The sequence below is a fragment of the Lissotriton helveticus genome, chromosome 6 (genome assembly GCF_964261635.1).
Source record: "Lissotriton helveticus chromosome 6, aLisHel1.1, whole genome shotgun sequence".
NCBI classification, from domain to species: domain Eukaryota; kingdom Metazoa; phylum Chordata; class Amphibia; order Caudata; family Salamandridae; genus Lissotriton; species Lissotriton helveticus.
The window spans coordinates 1590175446-1590199595 of NC_136067.1; the positions used below are offsets into that span (position 1 = coordinate 1590175446).

The 24150-nt window shown below is 45.9% G+C and overlaps 1 protein-coding gene across 2 annotated transcripts in view; it reads left to right on the forward strand.

Annotated features, from left to right (window-relative positions):
* The window catches only part of MTHFD1L (methylenetetrahydrofolate dehydrogenase (NADP+ dependent) 1 like), a 1218839-nt gene that overhangs the window by 460599 nt on the left and 734090 nt on the right, over positions 1-24150 (forward strand). For both annotated transcript variants that reach the window (XM_078649387.1, XM_078649386.1), the window contains exon 9: positions 11239-11330. In XM_078649387.1, the coding sequence (XP_078505513.1) occupies positions 11239-11330 (92 nt within the window). The remainder of the gene's footprint in view (positions 1-11238; positions 11331-24150) is intronic.

Here is a 24150-nt window from a genome sequence, read left to right on the forward strand (position 1 = left end):
CCGCCCATAGGAATGCATGGGGAATGTATGTGTCCCTGGTAGTTCCTGATGCGTGGGGTGTACAGGCTTGAGTCGGGTATGTGTGAACTCGTGTGAGTGAATGCTGCGCAACGGTGTATGCAGCATGTATGTGTCTAGTAGGGAAGCGCCATTTCTAGACATGGCTGTACGTGTGCTGTGAGGGTGCTGGCGTGTGATTGGCTGGAGCTGGCTGGCATGCCAGGCTCCAGGAAGTCTGGATGGGTCTGCCCGGTGGTGAGTGGGAGATCTGCATGAGTAATGTGTGGGAGGAGTGTACCTGTGTCCTGGATGGGCTGGGTTTTCCCCACACAATGCTGGCTCCGCCCCCCTGTGGTGTGTCTAATGACCCAAGCCCTGCCAGTGAATAGAATGGGTGGTTGGGCCATCAGAGTACTCAAGAACCAGCTGCGACTGGTTCCGCCCCCACTCTGCACCCTCAGACAAAGGGAAATGGTGTATAAAAATGGGGCTGTGTCCCCACTGAAGTTGTTCTTGTTCCAGGATCCTGAGGGGGCTGTTGCTGCTGCTGCTGGGCCAGAGGACCGCCACTTGGGGTGTCTCCCTGCCTGGAGACCCAGTGTGCTGGCTCTGGGCCCAGCCTTGCCCCCTGCCTGCCCTGAAGGACTTTTGCTGGACTCTGTTGTCCCTAGCGCTGGTGAGCGCTTCCTGATTTTCCTAGCGCCTGGGAGCGCTTTGTTTTGCTTATAGCGCTGAGCGCGCTTTATTGCGACCCCCTAGCGCTGAGAGCGCGCTCTATTTCCTGCAAGCGCCTCGGGGCGCTTTATGGTTCAGAGCCGGTGCCCACCCGGCATTTGCCCCGGTCGCTACTGCATTCGCGAGTGCCACCTCGCTTATTTGGGATTAATTTGTCCCCTGGCAGGTGCCCACCCTGCCCGGGACATTGCCCCTCGAGATTCACCGCCGCAGCCCGGGGTGTTTAAAAACGTTGTCGGGCCGCTGCCAAGTGCGACCCGGAAGTGCCCGCCTCCCTGCGAGGAGCCGCGCTGCAATTGGCTGCCCGGCCGGAAGCCAGGCAACCTGTGGGCGGGACTGCGGGACAACCGGAAGCGGACGGGAGGCCACCCCGCGCTCCGGCAAGAGAATTTGCCCGCAACCGGCACCTTCCACGGGGCTCCCAGGAGTGAGGGAGAGCCCCGTGGTGACCGGCCTGAAGGAGAGGGAGCCCCCGAGGAGCGGGAGCTCCCGTGCAGAGCCGCCCAAAGCCGAGGAGCAGCCCCTGTGAGGAGAGCCCCGGACCTCCGCAGCCAGACCCGGTGAGTGCCTGGAAAGGGAGAGGGGCGTCGGGACACATTGTCGGTGTCCGCCCCTCCCCCGTAGCGCGACCTCGCGCTTTGTGATTTAGAGCCCCGAGAGGATCGTAAAGGCGGGGGCATTTACTGTATGTGAGCCCGAGAGGCTCAGGGGGCATATCGTGTGTTCGAGCCCCGAGGCTCCGGGGGCATAATTTGTTAGTTGAGCCCGAGAGGCTCCAAAGTGCCCACTATTATTTTAAGAGCCCCAGAGAGGCTCTAGGTGCCCCAATTTTGCTTCGAGTCCCCAGGAGGGGGACTCCAACGGCGGCCATTATTGATTTCGAGCCTAGAGAGGCTCAGGGGGCCATTCTGTTTGTTTAGAGCCACGAGGCTCTTGGGGGACACAAGTGCTTTGTCCAGAGCCTGAGAGGCTCCAACGTTTCCCCACCAGCATTGCACCAGTTGCCCAGCACTTTGTGGGCAACTGCCACGTTTAGGCCCCTGACATTGGGACAGTTCTGGTGTTCCTGCCTATGGACAGTCACAGGTGGTGACTTGTGAGTTTGGCGCCATTGTTATTGTTATGCACCTCTGAATGTATTGTTGATGCATCATGTGTTTTCCTCCCTTACACCTCTGAATGAATGTTATGCATTGCATCATGTGTTTTACTCTTACACCCCTACAGGTATTGTGATACATAGGTGGTTGTTTTCTCCCTAGTACAGGTGGTGCTAGTGAGATCCTGGTTACCAGTGATTACTGGTTGTGTGCTATTTTGTGCTATATTCTATGTACTAAGTGCTATTTCTGAAAGTGTTACTTCTGATTCCTGACAGTGGTCCAGGTGGCCCTGTCTTGTACATATCCCCTGTAAATTCTGCCCGTGCCTCTGGCACATTGTAAAGTGTGTTTTATCTAATGTGTTTTGGGTAATACAAAGGCTATTTTTATATAACCTTGTGTGGAGTTTCCTTTGTGGTGGGCCTTTGGTTGTTGTTGCTGGGGTGCGTGCGCAAATACTTAGCCTACATCGCCTCCAAGTTTAGCCTTGCTGCTCGCGCCACGTTACCTAGAGGGTGAGTAGGGGTTATCTTGGCGTGTAACTCCCTTGCCCTGACTTGGGAGTGGTGGTCTCTGACTGACTTTGGCGAAAGCCCTGGCCAGCCGGGGATCCCATTTCCAACACACGACATAAAGCATATTATAACATTTCTTCGAGTAGCATTAGTACAAGGATACAGAAGATTTCCAGTCGGGATAAAATACACACATAATCTTTCAAATAGAAAATGATTTTACAATCTTAATATCAACTGTGGGACAGCACCTAAATTGCGTCATTTTCTCATCATATAAGGGAGATAAAGGACTATAAAAATTATTTTAAATCCAGAAACGTCCTCCTATCAAGGTTTACATTATTCAATTTTGGGGTTGGTTATTCAGTTTTAAGAGGAGGGAACCCCCATATCTCTTTGATTGCCAATGATTTCCTTCAAGTTCAGAGCTGCCAAACCAACATCCATATGTATCGCGCTTCGAAGATAAGCCAAGCCCTCCCGGTGAGTTCTAAGGTTTGATTTATGAAATACAGGTTTTAAAAACTCACACCTAGGAACGTCATATAGCGGACGAAACAAAATAAAATGAAGCTTACTTTGTGTGGGTATTTGACATGGCGGTAAATCGTGCAACCATCTACATTGTAGAGGGAAAGATATTAAAAAAAATGAGTCTTACAGAGTAAAAAACAAAGCTAAATAGCGGCTGTACGTTGAATTTAATACTTAGGTGAAATATCGTTCTATTTTATTGGTCTTCGATAGTGGAACATATCTTATAATTTCAGGTATGGGTTGTACTTTCAGTAATCTTTCGACTAATTTATTATTAATTTTTTTTTAGAAAGTGATCTTCTACTGCATGGGTACTCACAAACTTTCTCTTGTGGGCCAAATTTACAGAGTGGTTTGTGTCTGAGGGCCGCACCGGTGGGGGCGGGGTCAGTGGTGAAGGGGGCGGGGCTAGAGCAACAAAAAAAAAACAGTGACCATGAGGTTGATCACAGGTCCCTGCAGCGGACGCCTTCGTCCACTGAGCCACCAGACCCGGCATACACACATCTCTCTCTCTCTCTCTGTTTCCCTCCCTCTCTTTCTCCCTCTCTCTCTCCCTCTCTTTCTCCCTCTCTCTCTCTCTCCCTTTCTCCCCCTCCCTTTCTCTCCCTCTCTCCCGCTGTCTCTCTGTCTCTGTCTCCCTCAGGCGCCTGAGAAGGTGGGGGCTGACAGGACTCATACACAGACAGACTGCAGGGAAAACAACATCCTGCCAGCACAACTCTCCTTCACAATAATCGAACATGCTTGCTAAGCTCCTGACCTGGCCTCTTTAATTTAGCAACTGGGAATATTTAACAGCTGCCAGCATTGGTCTTACACTGCAACACATCTGCTCTGCCAAATGCGATTCATCATAGTGCAGTTTATTCGAAATGTTTGCACAGCGCACAATACAGATCTCACAAGTTTGAATGTGCTTATGAACAGAAGAAGGCCTGGTGAAATAAAGTATTTGCCCAGGTCGGAAGGCAGATATGATTCTCTCTCTTCCTGCTTCCAGATGTTTCTGTTCAGACGTTCCCAAATCACATGTTTGCATGCAGGTGATATTCTGCTGCTAAACGAGACGTACATTATTGGCGCACAATATCCAGATCACTAGTAGCATGCTCATTCTTAAACAGGCGTGTCTTTATAAACATAAAACTCAGGCATGTCGAATACAGACCTCTCTTAAAATGTTGGACTTTGAGACAAATATAGGGAAAAGTGAGGTGTAACCTATCTCTTTAGGCCCCGTGCCCCGGCAGCTGCGAAATGATCACCTGGGTGGGGGCTGTTGAGGCAGGCGTGAAAAACTTCCTCCTGTTGACGCTCACTCCGTGTGCACTTTCTCCTCAGTACAGTGACTGTTTGTTACCAGCCAGTGATCCCACAGCAGTTATAGTCGGGTAGCCTTGCTCTGAAAGAACATGCAGGGCACCGCATTCACGTGTTGCCCCTCTGCTGAAATGAATTGTCCGGATTTTATTTTTCTCACCTGACGACCCAGACCACGTGTTGCCAGCATGCCTCCTGGCAGTGGCCTTCATGATCGTTGGAACTAAAAAAAACATGATGTTAAGAATGTTCCAGCTTCCAGGAGACATAGCCTGTTCCTTCGAAAAAACAAACTCCCCGCCTTTGGCAGAAGGATGTGGCGTCACCTGGCGGCGCCAGTATGGCTGTATCTCACAGGGGCCCCCCTGGCTGTGATGTTAGTAGCCAATTGCGCTGCGCACTAGTGCACGCTTGCCACCTTAAAAACAGTCCCCCCCCCCCACCCTCCCTACTAGCTACGCCAGTGTTCACTGGGGAAATGGTTCACCTCTCAGCACCCCTGCACCGCCACTCTGACTATGGCGGGAATAATCGCCGACCCCCACAGAGCAGCAGTCTCTCGCGCTGCTGCAGACATTCTTTAAAAAAAAATAAAAAAAAATATATATTTTTTTTAAAACTCTGGTATGATGTCTGCAAGGTCCGCGGGCCGCCAGGGAAGGCTTGCCGGGCCGCCAGCGGGCCGTACTATGAGTACCCCTGTAAATCTACTGCATCCTTGGTATTGTGGTAATAAGGGCTTATCTAAGCCACCCCTGATACGGCTAAGCAATCTAGAAGACAATAACGAACCGGAGATGCATCTGGGTTTAAACCATACCTTTGTCCATTATAAAAGTGGGACCAAACATAAAAGATCCACCATGGACGAGAGGAATAGTTCTTCATGATATTTCAAACTGGGCTTACCCTGTGCAACCATTAGTAATCGCCTCAAACATTTTTTAGATTCTTTGTATAGATTCTGCGTGTACATTCCCTCATATGTTCCTGCTGTAATGCGTTTAGTTTTTTAAAGATGGCTCAATTCTTTGACCAGTTTTTGACCTAGCTTTTGGCTAAATCTAAAGATGGCCTCGGTATTGCTTTTGAAGTACTGATGCCCAAAGGTTAAAAGATGCTTCCAAGTCAAAGAGGAGACAAACCTTATTTCTAGGTATTTACTTTGTCCAGCACCGCAGACCCCATACAAAATGTCTTAGATTTTGTGTTGCGGGGTCCACATATCAGGGCAAAAGATTTAGCATGATTAATTTTAAGTTCTAAGTTGGCCATGTAATTTGAAAAAGCGTCTAGCAATGTTTGCACGCCGTTTACCGTTCAAGCAATGGCACGGCATTGTTCGCTTAAGTAAAATAGGAATATGTTGACACCCCATTGCATGGGATATCCTTCCCTACTTCGGCCAATTGTTTGGATATGCTATTAATATACAGTAAAAATTAAAAGGGGGCAATGATGCAACCCTGCCTAATTCCCTTTGTTTAATGGGGGTGTTAATTCTCCCTGGGGGCCAAAACGTACTTTCACAAGCAAATCCTGATACAAGCGCTTAAGTAAATATATAACGTCAGATTCCACCCCCCCCCCCCCCCTTCCATCAAGGCCCAGAGTTTCGCGCAATTTACTAAATCAAAAGCAGTGGATAAATCAATAAATGCTAAATGAAAGGACCCTTTTTTGGCGTGGACATATTTAGTGGCTGCTAAATAAAGATTGAGGCATCTTCAATTGTACCCATCCCCGGCCTATAAAGCCAAATTACACATTTGACAAGATATTTTGTTCTGTGGGCAATGTTTCCAGGTGCACTAATACAACCTTTCAGAGGATTTTCATACTGGAATGTATTAATGAAATGGGTAACTCCTTGAAGTAGTTGATTTTGGATGAAGCTGTGCTCCAGGGAGTATCAGAAATGACCATAAGGACGTACAGGATAGAACGGGCGGTTCTGAGGCACACTACCCCGTTTCTTTTTCATACCCTCAAATGCGCGGTTCAAAGAAACACAAGGGTAACCCTGAAATCGCAAGGGTCCTGGGGTAAATCCGCATAGTCAAAAAAGTGGTCCCTAGTTAAAAACCATATGCAGAAATGTTAGTATAAAAAAGTTCTAATAACGTAATTGAAAAAAATTAAAATATGAGTTCAAAATTGAATTAAAACGAAATAAGTATCCATGGGGAAAAGTTGCTCAGTGCCCAATAAACGTGACACGAAAACATTAGTAAATGGCATACAAGTGTGTGAACCACAATAATTACGACCCTCAACACTATATAATGACAATAAGGATACGTAAATTACAAATTCGATGGCATTCCCATCCCATTAAATTGAGGGATCATTATCAGGACTCGCAGTAAGGAGAGCTCGAAAGTAAGCTAAGCAAACATGAAGAAAAAAGTCAATACAGAGCTTGAAAGCATGAAGCAAGAACACACCATGCTGTCCTCGCATCATGTATAATAAAGCAGAATCTTAACTGAAACGGAAGTGGAAAAGGAGAAATAGGAATATGTAAGAGGGTCAAATGGAATGAAACTCACTACGAGAAAAAATTGGAAATCCAAATTGAGGTTTCCTGCAGTGATTGCCAAGATACAGCAAAAGGGAAGGGTGACTGGGCATAAAGTAAGTCCTGTAATGAGAATTAATAATTTAGCATGCAGGATATTGGATGAAGAGCCAAAAAACACATAATTATGAATAAAGTTACATCTATGTTAGGGTAGGCTTTGGAAGGAAAATTATGGCCATCTAAAACGATCAGTCCACTTGCGGGAACGAAGCCAAAATGATGAATAGTTTGGCAGCAATGTATCATCCTGGAAATGAAAATCAAGCCATGAAGGAGCCCATAGAAAAACTGATGTAAAGCAGAGGGACCCGCGGAGTGCTCAGAATTCCAGCTTCCTCTGAACCACCAGCAAGGTGTCACAGAGACAGGACATGTCCATAGTGGCTATCTTGGGTCAAATACTACCACAAAAGAGATGGAAATCTGATTCAGAGCGGAGAAATGGCGGAGGCCACCTTGGAAGAACTCCAACAGGGTCGAAATGAGAGGACCGAAAAACAGAACAGAGCAAGGTTAGTGAAGAACATTAGAAGCCAGGGTACATAAATACAAACTAATAAATTAAATTAAACCAAGCAGAGGGACCGGCAGGGTGCAGAGTGTCCTCTAGGATTTTTGGATTGTGAAACCATGAGGAAAGCATCATAGAAAAAAGACAAGTCTGTTGTCCTCTTTGATGGGAAGCATCAAGCGAGTAGCGAATTGAACTTCAACCCTATTGGAATTCTTCCAAGATGGCAGCGACCATTACTTCAGACTGAATCCTCTATTTATCCCTTTACTCTTACTATTTATTAATTTGAAATCAATTTTTTAAAACTTTATTATTCTAATTTTTTTTCTTCTAATTTTAAACTAGGGGCCACTGTTTTGACTTCCAAATGTAGTGGCAGTACTGTGCACTTTATACCCCCATACTGTTTACAGAGTAGTCCATTTCCAGGGACTTGGACTGTTATCCATTCCTAGAAGTCTCATTTACTGCCCTGGATTTTCATCTTACTTAAGCAAAGGGGAAGGCACTCAAGTGGGTGACCTTTCCTTTCTCCCAAACTCCTGGGATTCTCTTGCTGCAGGATATGCATTATTTTCAGACTATTTACATTTTATTTAAAGCAATACATTATATCCATTGAAACGAGGCACAATTCTTTTACCTAAGGTATTCTGGGTGAGTTGTCTTGGTATAAAGAGAATTTAGCGCTTACACTTAAAGTTGATTTGTGTGTATTGTCTAAATTTAAAATGATCTCTTGTACCGTTATTCAAAACCTAATTTTTAGGTTTCGACTTGGCGAGGGGCGAAGCCCCTCCCAGATCGAAATCTTTTGTTTTCAGTAGTGAGGTTCGGACCGCCTCTGTTTCCAATTGGCTAGCTCCATAAATGGAGACTAGCCATTGGGAGACAGAGGCTGTCAATCGCGCTTTCTCTCAAACGCGATTCGGGGGCGTTTCTGGTGCTTTTTTTAAGCCCCGCCCCTTTGTCCCGGGCCGTGCTGCGATTGGCTGCCGGCCCGGGACACCCCCGTGACGTCATTCCCGGGCCGCGCTGTGATTGGCTGCCGGCCCGGGACACCCCCGTGACGTCGGCCAATCACAGCGCGGCCCGGGACCTGACTTGTTTTCTGGTCTGGTTGCTTAGTGCATATGAACAGATGATTAAATACACACAATTCTCTGTGTACACTACTCCTATTAAGATGGCCTCAATTTCTCAATAAATGCAATCCATGCATATTCTTTCATATTGAAACGTAGGGATAAGAATACCCTTTTCCTGAAAAGAAACCTGGCTTTTTGTGTTGTTGTGCAACGTTAGATGTTCGTAACAAGCGTCCAACCTTTTCAAAATGCGTACATCGGATGAGGAATGTCTTAAATGTATGTGAAAAGTACTAGTCACATTTTTTGGATAGCACAAGTGAAAAAAACATTGGCAGTAGTAGTGCTCTTGGGCGCACTGGGTTACCACCTTGCGAAACGTATTCGGTGGTGGGGGCATTATTAGTCATGTGAGAACTCTGGAACACAAATCTGTTAGGAAGGGAAAGATGAAATGCGTCATCTTGCTCAAACAGTGGATTATAGCCTTAAAACCGGAAACTATTGTGACCCCGAGAGACGCCTGCAGAACGCCTCGTGTTCTGATCACATCGAATTGAAATGAGTGTTGCGTGTTTCAGAGCAGCTTGGTGCCGTGGTAGATTATGTTGAGGCTGGGAGAGGAGCCGCCGTCAGTTCTCCAAGGGGAAGCGGTCTCGTGATAGCGAGTTGCGGTAGCAGGCGTTCCCGCAGAGACTGTGAAAGGGTTAAGGAGTCAGGCGGAAGTGGGAGGGGCTTGCTGTGCTTCAGCTGCAGGCATAGGAAGTTTAGAAATGGGGTCGAGCTGCTGCCGGACTGGGGTGCTGTTGTCATTGCAGCCAGAGCGAGGGGTGCTTTTGCCATGAGAGCGCACCTCGCCCAGTATTGCTCCCCCAGCTATCCCCCGATGCCTCCTCTTTCCTCACAGCGGTCAGTGCTGGTGTACTGGCCCCGTGCAGAGATACCCCCGCATCATGCATCGCCGCCACCGAGCTGCTCATACCTGGCTCTACGACTCGTGCTGCTTCTGCTGTCATGTACCGCACGCCTCAATCTCGCAGCGACGGACGTCACTCCAGGTGAGAGAGCATAATGTGCGAGAAGATGCTAGGGGTAGGCGCTGTCTTGACAACAAACGCATGCTGGATCTGTCTAGTTCCAGCGTAACCTGTATTTTTTCTCTGAGTACTAAGGGCTTTGTGTCAGAAAACGAAAAAAAATGTTTGTCTTTTTTAATCTTTTGCGCAGAATTCACTTTTATGGGGACATGGTTATAAACTAAACCAGTTGTTTATGGAGTGTGCACAACTTTCACGCCCAATTCCTAAAAAGGTGTGAATCGAGATTTCTTACCCAGAATTGCATAAACACAGTATAAGTCCAAACAGCTCACCGAGCTTCTGGTTGCTTCATTTTAAATATTTTTGGGGGGAACTCCTGCCTGTCATATTGAGTTCATTAGTAGGTGCAGAGCGTGTACCTCATGAAGGTATGAGATGTATTCTGTTTCTGTCGTTCCTTTCTAAACTGCGATGGTCGGTAGTGTTGAGGCAGCACAGAGACCTGTGGTTGAAAGGGGCCACGGTGGTTCGAGCTGTAGCTTTCTGCGTATCCATGCTTTCATCGAACACCGCTTTAATTTGAAACCGTTAATATTCATAGCTGTAATTTCTTTTACAAGTGAAGGTGGCATTTTCTCCTCAACGGTTGGATCTTGGCCTGGTCCATGAATTTATGTAGATTGTTGTGCTCTGTTCCACAAGTGGTTTAAAAACATGGACTTCCAGGGTAGTCCTATGCATTTGTAAAGGCCCTGTAAAGGCAATAGAACAAATCTGTTAATTAGGAGTGGACACACCTTAAACCACAAGACCCTGCTCAGATTTCTCTTAGCCCGGTGATTTGAGTCATGGTTGTGCATAATTTCATGCAGTGACTTGGTGGAACCTCTTCATTTTATATAAAATATATAATTGGTCGCTTTAATGACTTCTGTGGCACATGTGTGTATGTATATGTGTGTGTGTATGTGTGTGTGTGTGTATATATATATATATATATATATATATATATATATATATATATATATAATTATATAATGTTTTACGGACAATGATGCAATTTTGTGAGCAGGATCCCATAAACATTTACACTTTTAACCTATCATTTTGCTAAACGGACATCAATGTTACAAAACCGCTTTTGATGAGCTACAGCCTAGGTAGTCACACATTGTTGCCAGTACATGCTTGTTTGCAAAATGCATTGTTTTTTTTAAATATTCTAAATTGTGACACATTTTTTTCCTTTAAATCTGCTTTCCCCCAGTATCTCTGTTGCATCGTCTGGTGTTTGTATACTTGCCACCAGTACCTCTCTCTCACTGGCCATGGTCTGGGTGCTTGCTTCAAGCTCCTCCCTACTTCCCTATATTGTCAGTATTGTCCCCCTCGCCGGCCTCCCCCAGTTGTCCATGTTGCACCTGTTGTCCATGTTGCACCTGTTGTCCGTGTTACCTCCTCTGTTGTCAGTGTTGCCCCAGACATAACAAACAAGCATTTACAATGCAACGGTTTCGCCTTTGGAAAAGTTAGAGCTACTGGCAATGTAAAGGACAATGCCATTTATCTGTTTTCAAAACCAACACATAAATACAAATGTTGTCATTTACAATGCCAATAGCTCAAACTTTTCCAAAGGCGAAACCGTTGCATTGTAAATGCTTGTTTGACTTTGCTTTCGAATTTCAAAGTGTGAGAGTGAAAGTTATTGTAACGTACCTGAAAGAAAGTCTCTTCTGATTTCGTAAGAAAAAAAGTCAATCTTTTACCTGATCGCTTTAACATTACACTTTCAGGTGAAACCACCGACTCTTATTCAAAACTACAGCACAGCGGTGAAATAGCCGTAGAGGTGGTCAGTCCTCTAGCAGCAGCTTTAAGGATGCAGGTTTGTTTGAACTCTGTCTCAAATACTAAAACTTTGTAAAATTAAAATGTTTCAAAGTAGTGTTGCTGTCATCCATCCATTAGTGTTGTGTGCTGGCCTTTAGTTCATCGTTGAGGTGGGAGCAGGTGGTTTATCAAACGATTCTTTTGCAGAATCTTGTAAATATTTTTGCTGCTTGAAACTGACCTGTTTGGTTTTCCCAGTGCTTCCCCTGGAAACTAACATTGTTTTTCACCTCTTATGCAGCCATGTGCTCTGATGTGCTACCACTGGTGGTTCCCATAACATGCACAGTTCTGGGTGGTAGTATGTCGCTTCCTATTTTGTATCGTAACTATGGCATGACCTTACCCTTTCATCTCCAAGCCACTGGAGGCTACAGGCACGCTTGCTTCAAAATGTTCCTCAAAATGATGACTCTTCTGTCCCTCACATTTATTATATCTATTGGCACCTCATCTGTGATAGACAACCATTTTACTGAAAAGAAATTCCAGACATTGACAATTTTCCTTGGAATACATACCCATGAAGTTTATCAATTGCCGTTCTGGCCAGAAACAATATTCATCATCTAAAATTCTTGAAAATATTTTAGCCCTCCATTTCAGTCAAATAGTGACATACCCACCTAGCAGATCCCACTCTTGACAAGGTTTTCACCCACAGCATGGTCACCACAAAGACCACAGTGCAATCTGAATACCATCCTGAACCTCATAACGAGCCCTATCCAAACAATATTTCAGTTAGACACCGTAAATACTAATGTGTTCAAGGAAATTTACAAAGCTGTTGCTTCAGACAACCAAGCGTTTGTTAGGAACTATTGAAGTTTAAAACAAAAGGCTGCATCATTTCTCAGAGGCAACAATTGGTTAAGTGAGAAGCATGCACAGTTAAATAACTGAAATGAGTATGGCTCAAACACGTTCCAAATCCAATGGGATCAGTGAAAAAGTATCAAAGGGGCTATTATAAGTCCACCAAGGTAAAAAAAAAAACACCTTTGCCAAATGCATAATTAAAGCCTGAAAGCAGTCAAGGGAAATCTGTTTGCATAGTCCAATCTGTAAGCAAATCTGTATCTATCCTGACTGAACCAGCGGTCCCCTCACTCTCCTCCATTGCACATTACCAGCAAATAAACTAACATCATTCAAACCCATGACTGCATTGAGTGTCCTAAATCAGGGAGAAAAATTCAATCTGTCTAATCTACTTGCAGAAAGTACACTATGTACTGTTTAAAAAATCTTTCCATTTCCAGCGCCAGACATCAGGAACTTAATTAATGCATTACGCTTAACAGCTGTTTTTCTACGTACACTTTAACACAGCCATCACCTCACTTCTGAAGAAACCGAGGGCAGACAATCAGTTCACATCAGGGTATTATCTGATACCAAATTTTCACACATTTCATCACTCATAACATGGTCAGTGATATCACTCATGACATCTAAGATGACATCATCCTGTGAGTGTAAGTATTTTCTAAGATTTTGATTGTTAAACATATATACTAAGGCTGTATGGGAGAGTGAGCGGATGTGGGAGTTTTTGTATGGATGTGAGCATGGGTATGTAAGTGACTGTGTGAGTGCTTGTGTGGGTACGTTAGTGGCTGTGTTGAGAGACTGTATAGCTGAGTGAGTAGGTGTGTGAGTGGCTGTATGGGTGAATAAGTGGGTGTGTGAGAAGGTGTATGGGTGAGTGGCTGGCTACATGAGTAGCTTTATGGCTGAGTGAGTGAGTAAGTTAGTGGCTGTATGGAAAAGTGAGTGTGTTTGAGTGACTGCATGTGTGAGTGGCTGCATGGGTGACTGAATGAGTGGGTGTGTGAGTGACTATTTGTGAGTGAGTGACTGTGAGTGAGTGGGTGTGTGGCTCTATGGATGAGTGAGTGGTTGTGTGAGTACTGGTATGGGTCTGTGAATTGTTATATGAGGTTGTGTGAGTGGGTTTATGAGAGGTTGTATGGGGTAGGAGTGGGTGTGAGTGGTTCTGTGGATGATGCAATCCGTCAAGTCATCAATGATGTCACTGACCCATGTCATGAGTTATGTATTATGTGAGGTCATAAGCATTGCATTGTGGGTGCGTAAGTTATAGTTACCTCGCGCAACTTTAACTTCAGAATTTTAATGGTTTTATAAGAGTGAAACCTGAGCCGAAGTATAACGCCCTTGTAACCTTTGGGGTTTTTTATCAGTGAATTTCTACGGTTTTTAAAGTCCTATTTACTAACTGTGAAGCCCCCTTAACCTTTGTCTTTTTCAGGAAATTTCTATGGTTTTTACATTTTTTAATCCTAACTGTAACCTACCTGTGTGTGAGTGGGTGTATGAGTGACTTTGTGGGTCTGTGAGTGCCTGTGCGGGTCTGTGAGTGGGTGTGAGCACCCGTGTATGTCTGTAAGTGGGTGTGTGAATGGTGCAGACATTTTGGGCATTTGCATACTTAGAGTATTTAAAAGGGAGAATCATTAACTCTGCTCTAACTGGGAGACGATGAGGAAGAAATCGATCTTTACAATCACCCCAGATCAGATTGCCCTCCAGTAGATCAGTGATCCAGTCACCTCCATTAAGGATTTCAGATCATTTTTCTACGTGACACACTTGCTTTGTGTTCGCCAAACTTAAGAAGCTAGAATCGTTTGTGCTTTATTGAAATGGAGCTTCCACTGGGTCACCTGCTATATTTATATTTGTAAGTGCTTCCCGTTGAGGTTTAATTTCTGTGAAATGCACACCAGGGCCTGAATGGAATCTCATTTTTTCCAATAAGTCTCCAGATTTGCCAAAAATGTTTACCCAACTGGAGTACTTTCATCTGGTTAATTAGTAAGTGCTACCTCGGTAGGTAATATCTTGTGCATATTCTGTACTACAGCTCCATAAAGGACCATGAGGTAATGTTTCCAATGACCTGGTGTGCTTGAAATTTCGGCAATGTGATTGTCCCTCGAGTGTCTTAACCCCTTCGCTGCCTGACCTCTTTCCCCGTTACACGCCCTTTTTTGGCTATTTGGGGTAGTTTGCGCTTAGGCCTCTACCTAAGGCATTCACAACACATTTGCATCCTTTTATCCAACATCCAGAGGATTCTAAAGGTACCCAAGGTTTGTGGATTCCCCTGGAGGGGACCGAGAAATTTGGCAAAATACAGCAAAACATTTGTTTTTTGGGGAAAAAAGTACTGCTGAAGACTGCGTCCGTTTTTTTCCCATGCAAATGGTATCAATGAAGGTTTGTGGTGCTAAAATCATCAGCTTCCCAGCTTTCAGGAACAGGCAGACTTTTGTCAGAAAACCATTTCCTAATTTTAGTGTTTTCAGCCTCCTTCAATTAGTGGTAGAAATGGGTGTGAAACCAATAATGGATCCTGGAAAGCTATACTTTTCTGAAAAGACAAAATTCTGAATTCAGTTGAAATAAAAAAACATTGAAATTGAGCTGAAAAAACAAAACCAGCTATTTGTGCCTACATTTTAACCTGTAACTCCTATCTATGCAAGATTTATGAAAGCAATATACTGTTACATTCTTAGGACTCTTCTCGTTGCGGGATATATTGGGCTTGTAGGTTCACCAAGAACCCAAGGTACCCAGAGACAATAAATGAGCTGCAACTTTCAATGGTTTTTGATTGTGTACCGGGTATAAAGCAATTCATTTGGTAAAATATAAAGAGTGAAAAATAGGTATCGAGGAAGCCTATGTATTTCCGAAATGGGAACAAGATATGGAGTTTAGAAGCAGTGGTTATTTGCACATCTCTGAATTTGTGGGTAGCCATACTAGCATGTGAATTAGGGGGCATTTTTCCAAATGTCTTCTTTTTCACACACGGTCTTACATTTGGAAGGCAGAAATGCATAGAAAGATAACTGGTAATAACACTTATTCTACTATTCTGTGTTCCCCCAAGTCTCCCGATAACAGCTGTACCTAACTTGTGTGGGTAGGCTTAGTGCCCGCAAAAATGAAATGGGTAAAAACGCAACATGGACACATCACCTTTTTACATTGAAAACTGTCCCTTTTTTTGCAATGTGCCTAGCTGTGGATTTTGAGCCCTAGCTCACACGGCACCCAGAGAAACCTAGCAAACCTCTAAATTTGTGAAAACAAGACACCGAGGGGAATCCAGGATGGGGTGATTTGTGTGGCTCTCGCCTGGTTCTGTTACCCAGAACCCCTTCAAACCTCAAAATTTGTGTATAAATGTAGAATAATAAAATAAGTTCCTAACATTTCTGTGATGGAAAGTTCTAGATTCTGCAGAGAGCCACACACTTTCACCCACACAGCATTCTCCCAAGTCTTGTGATAAAAGTGGTACCTCACTTGTATGGGTAGGCCTAGTGCCGCAACCAGAAACGGACCAAAATGCAACGTGCACACAACATTTTTCCACAGAAAACCCTTTCTGACCCTTTTTTTCAATGTGCCTAGCTGTGGACTTTGCAGCCTAGCTCAGCCAGCACGTAGCGAAACTTAGAAAACCTGTACATTTCTTAAAACTAGACTCTCCGGGGATTCCAGGATTGTGTGACTTGTGTGGCTCTCACCAGGTTCTGTTACCTAGAATCCCTTGCAAATATTGAACTTTGTAAAAAAAAAACACATTTCTGCACATTTCTGTGCTGGCAAGTTCTGAAATCCACGGGAAGCCACAAACTTCCACCCACCCAGCATTTCCCTCAGTCTCCCGATAAAAATGCTACCTCACTTGTGTGGGTAGACTTAATTCCCGCTACAGCAAATGGACCAAAACGTACTGTGGAGACTTCAAAATTACAGATCGCAAAATAAGACCAGGTTTTGCAAGGGAATCTCCTGCGCTTTTGGTCCCACGCTTGGTGGCCATCTAAGGAAACCTACAAAACCCAGACATATCTGAAAACTAGACACCCAAAGGGAGTCCAGGAAGTGTGGTTTGTTTGGATCCTCCAATGTTTTCTTACCAAAATCCCCAGCAAACCTCACATTTCGCACACAAAAAATACACTTCCTCACATTTCTGTGTGGGAAAGTTGTGGAATCACTGGCCAGACACAAATTTCCTTCCACCCAGCATTCCACAAGGTCTCCCAATAAAAATGGTGCCTCACTTGTATGGATGGGCCAAGTGTCCGCGACAGAGAGGGGCCCAAGACGTATTATGGAGACATCAACATTATCAATCGCAAAACAACCTGGTTTTCAAAGAGGGACGTCTGCGCTTTTGGTCACGGGATTGGCAGCCATCTTGGGAAACCTACCAAATCCAAACATTTATGAAAACTAGACACCCAGGGGAGTCCTGCGAGGTGTGGCTTGCGTGGATCCCAGTACGTTTTCTTACCCAGAATCCCATGCAAACCTCACATTTTACTCATAAAAATTACATTTTCCTTACATTTCTGTGTGGGAAAGTTGTGGGATCACTGGGTCAACACAAATTTCCTGTCATCCAGTGTTCCCCCAGGTCTCTCAAGGTATAATTTTTATCAGGAGACCAAGGGGAATGCTGGGTGGTGTGAAATGTGTGCCGGCTCAGTGAATCCACAACTTTTCTACATAGAAATGTGAGGAAAGTGCTACTTTTTAGCTAAATAGAAGAGTTGCAGGGTATTCTGTGCAAAAATGCTGGAGGATTCACGCACCCCACCCCGCTAGCCAAGCGCCAACCATGCATACAACCAGCCAAGCACCATCCATGTACACCACCAGTCAAACGCCATCCATGCACATCGCCAGCCAAGCAACAGTCCAAACTCACCATGAGACATGTGTCATCCAAGCAGACCGCTACCCAAGCGACAGTCCACGCACACTGCCAGCCAAGCGCTAGTCCATACACACTGCCAGCTTAGCGCAAGTCCACACACACTGCCAGCAAAATGCAGGTTCACACACAGCCAGCTAAACGCCAGTACACACAGACCATCAGCCGAACTCCAGTTCACACACACACACACACAAGCTAGTGTTTAGTGGTTTTCTTCCCCTTTGGGGGCAGAGGAGCCTAAAAATATTGCCGATCTGCCCCCAAGGGGGAGAGGGGCAGAAGCAGCCAAAATGTGTTCACACAAAAAGAGGAGCAACCGTTGCCTAAGAAGTCGCTCCCTGACATGCCCATAAACATATCTCTGGTCCCTAGTGGGATTTCTTCCCCCGGGGAAGATCGGGGGCTGTTGCCTCCATCTTCCCTGCCAGGGGGCAGAAAGACTGGGGCTATTTTGGGGGGGAGGGGGCATTTGCATCGCCCATTATGGGCAGCCCACACCTATCTTTTATGTGTCTAGTGTGCCTTATGCCCCCCATGGGGGCTGATCCGGGGTTATAATCCCCATCTCCCCCCTGAAGGTGGGCAGAAAGACTGTCCCTTTTTTGTTTGCGGGGGCAGTAAGACTTCTTATTTGTGTGGCCTTGCCCACTTGGGGCAGCCCCATCCCTCTTTTATATTAAAAATGAAATCTTTGGTGTCTAGTGGGCTTTCTGCCTCCTTAGTAACGCCATCTGCCCCGGGGGGGGGGGGGGTGCTGATATGTGATGTCCACTATTCTAGTGGGCACCCTGTATCTGTCCAAACAACCCTTATGGTGATGGTTGTAAAGTCAAACTTATAGACCAGCTATCCTAGTGGTAGCATGGACAAAGCAGTCTTAGGCTAAACTCAAGCGGGCATGTGAAGCCAGCTGTTTTACCATATGTAACCCCTTTAATACCAAATGAAAGGACACCACACAGGTTATATATAAAAATATATATGTATTTATTACTAACACAACCCTCTGAACTCTTTATGAGGTTAGAGGCATAAGCACATAACAAGATACTCAATTATCATACAATAAGTTGCACAAAATACAGTACGGCCCTAGGGGCACCTAAAACCATATACTAAAATAGTGGTATAAGGACCACGTCATGAACAAAGGATAGGCCTAGGGCCTAGGGAATCGCTGGGGCTACGCTATACTACCAAAGGATAGGAAGCAGGAGGCCCACGGGAGGCGTGTGCAGTGTCTTAACACACGCGAGTTACCATAGAGTTATAATGGGAACGAAAGAAATGGAAACTAGTTCTTTTAGGGCACTTCCGGATGGACTAGGAGAAAGCTACTGAAGACTAGGACACTAGGATAGTCCATACCCACAAGAGCACCGGAGTACTCGTGTCACCTCACCCACAGGAAGCAGGTGCATAGGTGTCAAAGTGTGTCGGGTTTCGTCGCTGAAGCCTATGGAGCCTTGAAGAAAGATGATGCAGGCGACCAGGAGAGAAGTGTCTGGGTGGATCCCAGGGCGGATCGAGGATGAAGAGTACCTGAAAGCAGAGGGGACAGAGTCTGGGTCACTAGCCAGTGACCAGGAAGGAACCAGGAAGGAACCAGGCGATGTCGCGAAGCAATCAGGTGATGTCGTGAAGCTTGACTCTGCAGCCACGTGGACCAGGAGGCATCGACGATGACCAGGAGCTAGATACGGACTGTACCACGAAGGATTTCGCTGTTGGCGGTGTCGGCTTCCGGATTGGAGTCAACAGGCCTTGGCAAATGCAACCCACGCAGGAATAGAATATTCGCTTCAGGATAGACCAGCAAGGTCTGTGGGGCTTCTCCTTTGCAGGGAAGCAGGGGCCCACCTGGAGCACCCAGGCAAGCGGTGTAGATTCAAAGGTTCGTCGTCACAGAGGCCACTAGCCAACTTACAAGAAACCGGACAGACGCGTCAAGCAGGAAAATGCAGAAGGGCCCCACGCAGAACTCGTGGAGTGTGGAGGGCTGATCTTCGGTGCAATTGATGCTCGGGGCTGGGGCTTCTTAATCCCCAATGCACAACTTCGAGGATGCCTCAGAAGCTGCACAAGTAGCAAGGAGCAGGCTTTTCAAGATGGCCGGTCCCACGTCTCTCGTTGCCTCCGTGGGTCTCAGCTTTGCAGGGACTGTGGATCAGGGTCAAAGAAGTCTGGAAGTCTGGCTCTTGTCTGACTCTGTGCTCTGGCTCCGGTGGGAGCGTCAACAAAGTAAACCGCAGATTGCTGGATGGTGCCTGTTAGGTACAAGGTGGTCACTCCTTGACCACAAGGGAGATTCTTCAGTCGTCTTCTGTGAAGTAGATTGTCGAACGTCCAGAGTTTCGTTTCAAGTTTCAGTTCAGGATAAATCTAAAGTCTCGACTCAGCTCCGACCTATATACTAATCTGAGGGTCTGGATTACCTGCTAGGTCCCTCCTATGGGTCGGACCAGGGAAGGGGACGGTTACACCCCTTTCCCTTTGTCCAGTTTCGTGCCAGAGCTGGGCTGGAGTGCCCCAGCAACTGGTTTGAACCGGGCTATGCATGGGACACCTTGTGTGCCCCAGGCAGTGTCTCATTTCATTCAGCCCTCCCTGCCCCAATACACTATGGCCTGCGTGGGGTGGTGCTAGCACCTCCCAAGACAGGAAACCTATTGTCCAAGCCTCCCTCGCTGGAAGGACTCCCAGCAGCAGGAGGTCAGACTTGTGTCTGTGGCAGCAGCATCCATTTTGTGATGCTGAGGCTCTGGTTAACTTTAACCGGGATTAACAGGAACAACATGTCTTCTCCCTCTAGAAGGGTGGAATGCTACCCCTATCGCCAGAACTGGCGAGGGAGTAGTATTCCAAAGCGTATGACACCTTACACGACATGTTTTGATAAAGCCAAACCAAAGTTAGCATTCAACCGCGAGGATTATAATGCACTTAAGAGTATATGGTATGGCTATATCATAGAACAGCTATAAGGACATGGTTCCGAAAGCTGCAGACAGGCTCAGCTCATGCTAGAGCCTCATCTCACATAAAACCAAGCACTCTGCCTTCAGGATGGTTAAGGCCTGCCATAGGAGTGACTTATAGGTATATATGAGTCTATATATAATGGTAGGTATAGGAATACTATACCTAAGCAAGGGGTGATTACACGACCTTGCCCCAGCTGAGTGATCAGCCAGTTGTGTCAATGTGAATGGCCAGCCAGGGGTGGCATAATACAGGCTGCAGCCCCTGGTAGGCCTTGGATGCACCTATGCCCTGGGTACCTATGGTACACTATACAGGGGCTCATAAGGTCACCCAATCTCCAATTGGAGATGTACCTAAAGTACATGGAGTCCATTTTACAGTGAGAGCAGATAGCCTGGGGCCCTGATTAGCAGGTGCCCAGGCCAACTAAGTAAAAAACCAGCTAAACACAAGGCAAAAAATCTGGGGTAACCATAGTCCGGTATCCACCTTCCTACATGTCCCATTTGTTTTTGGGGGCGGGGGGGGGAGTAGAGACATTAGCATGCCCATTTTGGGCAGCCCCACCCGTCTTTTAGATAGGAAAATAAATCCCTGGTGTTTAGTGGGCTTTCTGGCACATCCGGGATAATAACCCCCATCTACCTTCCGGGGGGGGGGGGGGCGGGGCGGAAGAACTGTCTCTTTTGTGTTGGGGTAGGGGCATTGGCATACCCATTGTGGGCAGCCCCCACCCCATTATTATAAAAAAACAATAATCCCTTTTTCCTAGTGGGCTTTCTGCCTCCCCCCGGGGAGTCGATCAGGGGGTATTTCCCCCATCTGCGCCCCATGGGGGACAGAGTCTGTGCCAGTTTTTCGGAAGGGTGGGGCCATTATAATACCATTTAGGGCAGCTCCCAACCCTAAGTTAAAAAAATAAAAGAATCCCTGGTGTCTAGTGTGCGTTTTACACCCCCCCCCCCCGAAAGACTGAATATGACCAAATTATTGTGGAGGGAGCAAAGGCATTTGCCCAAGGGGCAGCTCCCCCACTCCCTGGTGTCTAGTGGTGGATCCCTGCTTGGGGTACGCCTTCCTGCGGCGATCCCTAGGAAGGAATCCCCTTACCAATGATACCTCTCCCAACTGCCTACATACTCGGGGTGCTGAGATAGCCCCAGGTGCACATAGGCAGTGAAAGTGAAATGAGCCGATCCCTCTGACACCTCTTCAAAATACACCCCTTCCTCTGGTGCTACAAGTTTTCATAGATGTCTTTAAACACAAAGGAGAAGGTGTCTGGTCCCTTAACTAAATTGGGCAGGCACCCTCTTAGGGTGATAGGCTGTGAATAAAAATGTAAACTGGAAGTGACTGATGAATTCTCACAACTGGCATCAGGAATTACTCTTAAAACATTGACTCAAAAGATAATGCATGGAAAGAATGTTTCCTTTGCTGGGTGCTTTGGTGAATGTGTGATTGAAAAATTAAGACAATTGCATTGATCCCCAAAGCCGGCATTTTTCTAGGATCTTTGTAAAGTATCGGACAGGTGACTTCCTTCTCATCTACGGCAGACTGGGTTAAGAATTTTATCACTAGCTGTGAAGACAGAGAAGCTGGCAATGATTGGGCTGGAGGGAATGCCACCATCCGTCAAGTTTTTGCCAAGACCTTGCTGGCCAACATTTTGATGAAACCTTCATTTCAGCCCAATTACTCTGGTCATAAGTCAGGTTTGGGCAGAGAGGCATTGCCACCTGTTAGTTTCAGGTCTTACCGATGGCCTGGATCGAAACTGGAACTGCCAGTGTTCTCTTGATCTTGTCTCCCTTTGGCCTTATGCAGCATTTCTGAGGGAACCTACAAGAGCCATGCCCTAATCGACTGCAATTTACAGAGTATATACACGACCTGGTAAATGCTGCAGCAAAGATAAGAAACCTGTTTGTTTTTATTGGAGGAAATAGGCGAGGTGACAATACATTGTACAAGGAAACAACACGGGTTTCTGAAACGTTATCCTATGCCATATGTTATGAACATTAGCCAAGAAATATTGAAAAAAAGTTTAGCTTGAGCTGCAACTCACTAGGACATGGCCTTAATCAGTGAAGTCTTTTCAGATACGTGCCATATCATAAGAAGCTTCAGTGTTGCCCACCCAGCAAATCTGTTTTTTGAAACACAGCACATGCACGTCCAATGAATACAGACTCTGATGTGTTTTTGTGGGCAGTGGGCACTCAGCACCCAGAATTAAATCCATATGGAAGGTTTTCTTCATTTAGGTGCCAATTTTAGATATGATATCTGAGGCAGGCCCTTTCTACCTTCCCCACTGATTTCATCTTTACAACCTGTGTCGCCATTCAGTGCTTTGCGATTGTATTTGGAGAATGGTAGATAACTGTGAAACCAAACCATTTTCTGTGACCCCTCTCAGGAGAAGCACAAGGCAAACCAGGGCTACAGTGCACAAACCATGGTGGTGGAGGTAGTTTGCCACTGGTATCTTGCGGTACCATCCTAACGAGCCCAAGTAAACGTCTTTCCTCACTTGACTAACGAGAGCGAGTAGTGTAATGTTTCCCACAAGGCGGTGTCTGGGGGACAAGAGCTCAGGAGTCAACATCCGACTAACAGATACAATAACTTCAGTGTCCATTCCAGTGCTAGTCCTGTAGCAAACGCAAGTACTTTAATTCAACAACAGAAGGAAGTACTTTGCGTGTAGAATTATAGGGTGGGTAAATAGGAGTTACAGGGATGTTTTTTACCGATGGGTTCGGAGTTGCATCAAATAGACATTGAGAGCGAAGCTCAAGTTGTCTGTCACTCAGAGCCGGAGGTGAAAATATCCTTGTAATTCACTTTTTAACCATCTATAATTTTATGTTGTGTGGCTAAACGTATCTTTTCCTGCTTTTAAATGCTATGGAGGGGCAGGAGGAAATAGGGGAGCCATACATAACATGGCCTCTCTTCCATGACCCAAATGTGAAACAAATACCTTGCCCACCATCCTTAACCAACCCTCCACCTCCTTCCCTGCTGTATTCTTATTTAAAAAAAGTTTTTATATAACGCTGGCTGGACCTAAGGGTATCGGAGCGCTTTACAGGATAGGTTAAACAAAAGACAGGTCAAACTAAGTACATTTGCTAAAATAAGGTAATTCAGTTGAACATTAGGAGTGATTTACAGATGGGAAGTTCAAAATCAAGTAGCCAATTGAGGATGTTAGATCAGGAGGACAGAGAAGCATTGTATTGTAGGTCAATAGTTGGAGAAGGGCGAGAGATTGAGGTATAAAGTTGTCGAAGGGAGGGAAGAGGTGAGTTATAAGTAAGGGGGAGCCTGTACAAGTAATGAATAGCGTGGGAATTCAAGGCCAGAGACAGTAAGTATAATTAAGGACCCCAGTATTTGTTGAGAAGGAGCAGCTTGAGGTTTGTTTTGAAGCAAGGGGTAGGAAGGGTTACAGCGTAGGTCTTTGGGAAGAGTATTCCAGGTGGACGGGGCGTTACCGGAGAATGAGCGAGTTTGAGTTGCTTTCTTTTTTAGCTGAGGCGGGATTAGATCGCCCCCTGCAGTTGTGCTTTCAGCCAAAGCAGTGCTGTTCAGACCTGACAGTTTGGGCTGGACGGTTCCCACTGGAGAAGGATCAAGACTGATTTGCAAGTGGCTGGGTCCAGACAGAGGTGGCATGGCGTGCAAAATAATGATGGGCTGGGATGCAACCCGAGTTAATACCAGTGGCTGAGATTAATTCAAGCATTCCATCTATCACTTTTTGGTATGTCTCTGAAAGCCCTATCCGCCTGGACTGGAATTCCTTTTTGACATAGCAACAGTGCAATACCGCATCTATCAATAGCATTCTGGAGTGGGCCATAAGGGTTGTCATTAAAGAGATTGCACTCACGCAACGTAAACTTTCGCTGGAGTCCTAGGGCGCAGGCAGTGATCATGCTACGTTGGACCTAACTGTAACTAGCCCCAGCCTATCGTGGTGTTAGTTGTATGGGCTAACAAGGATACAATCCGAGTTGTGCCCCCGATTGCC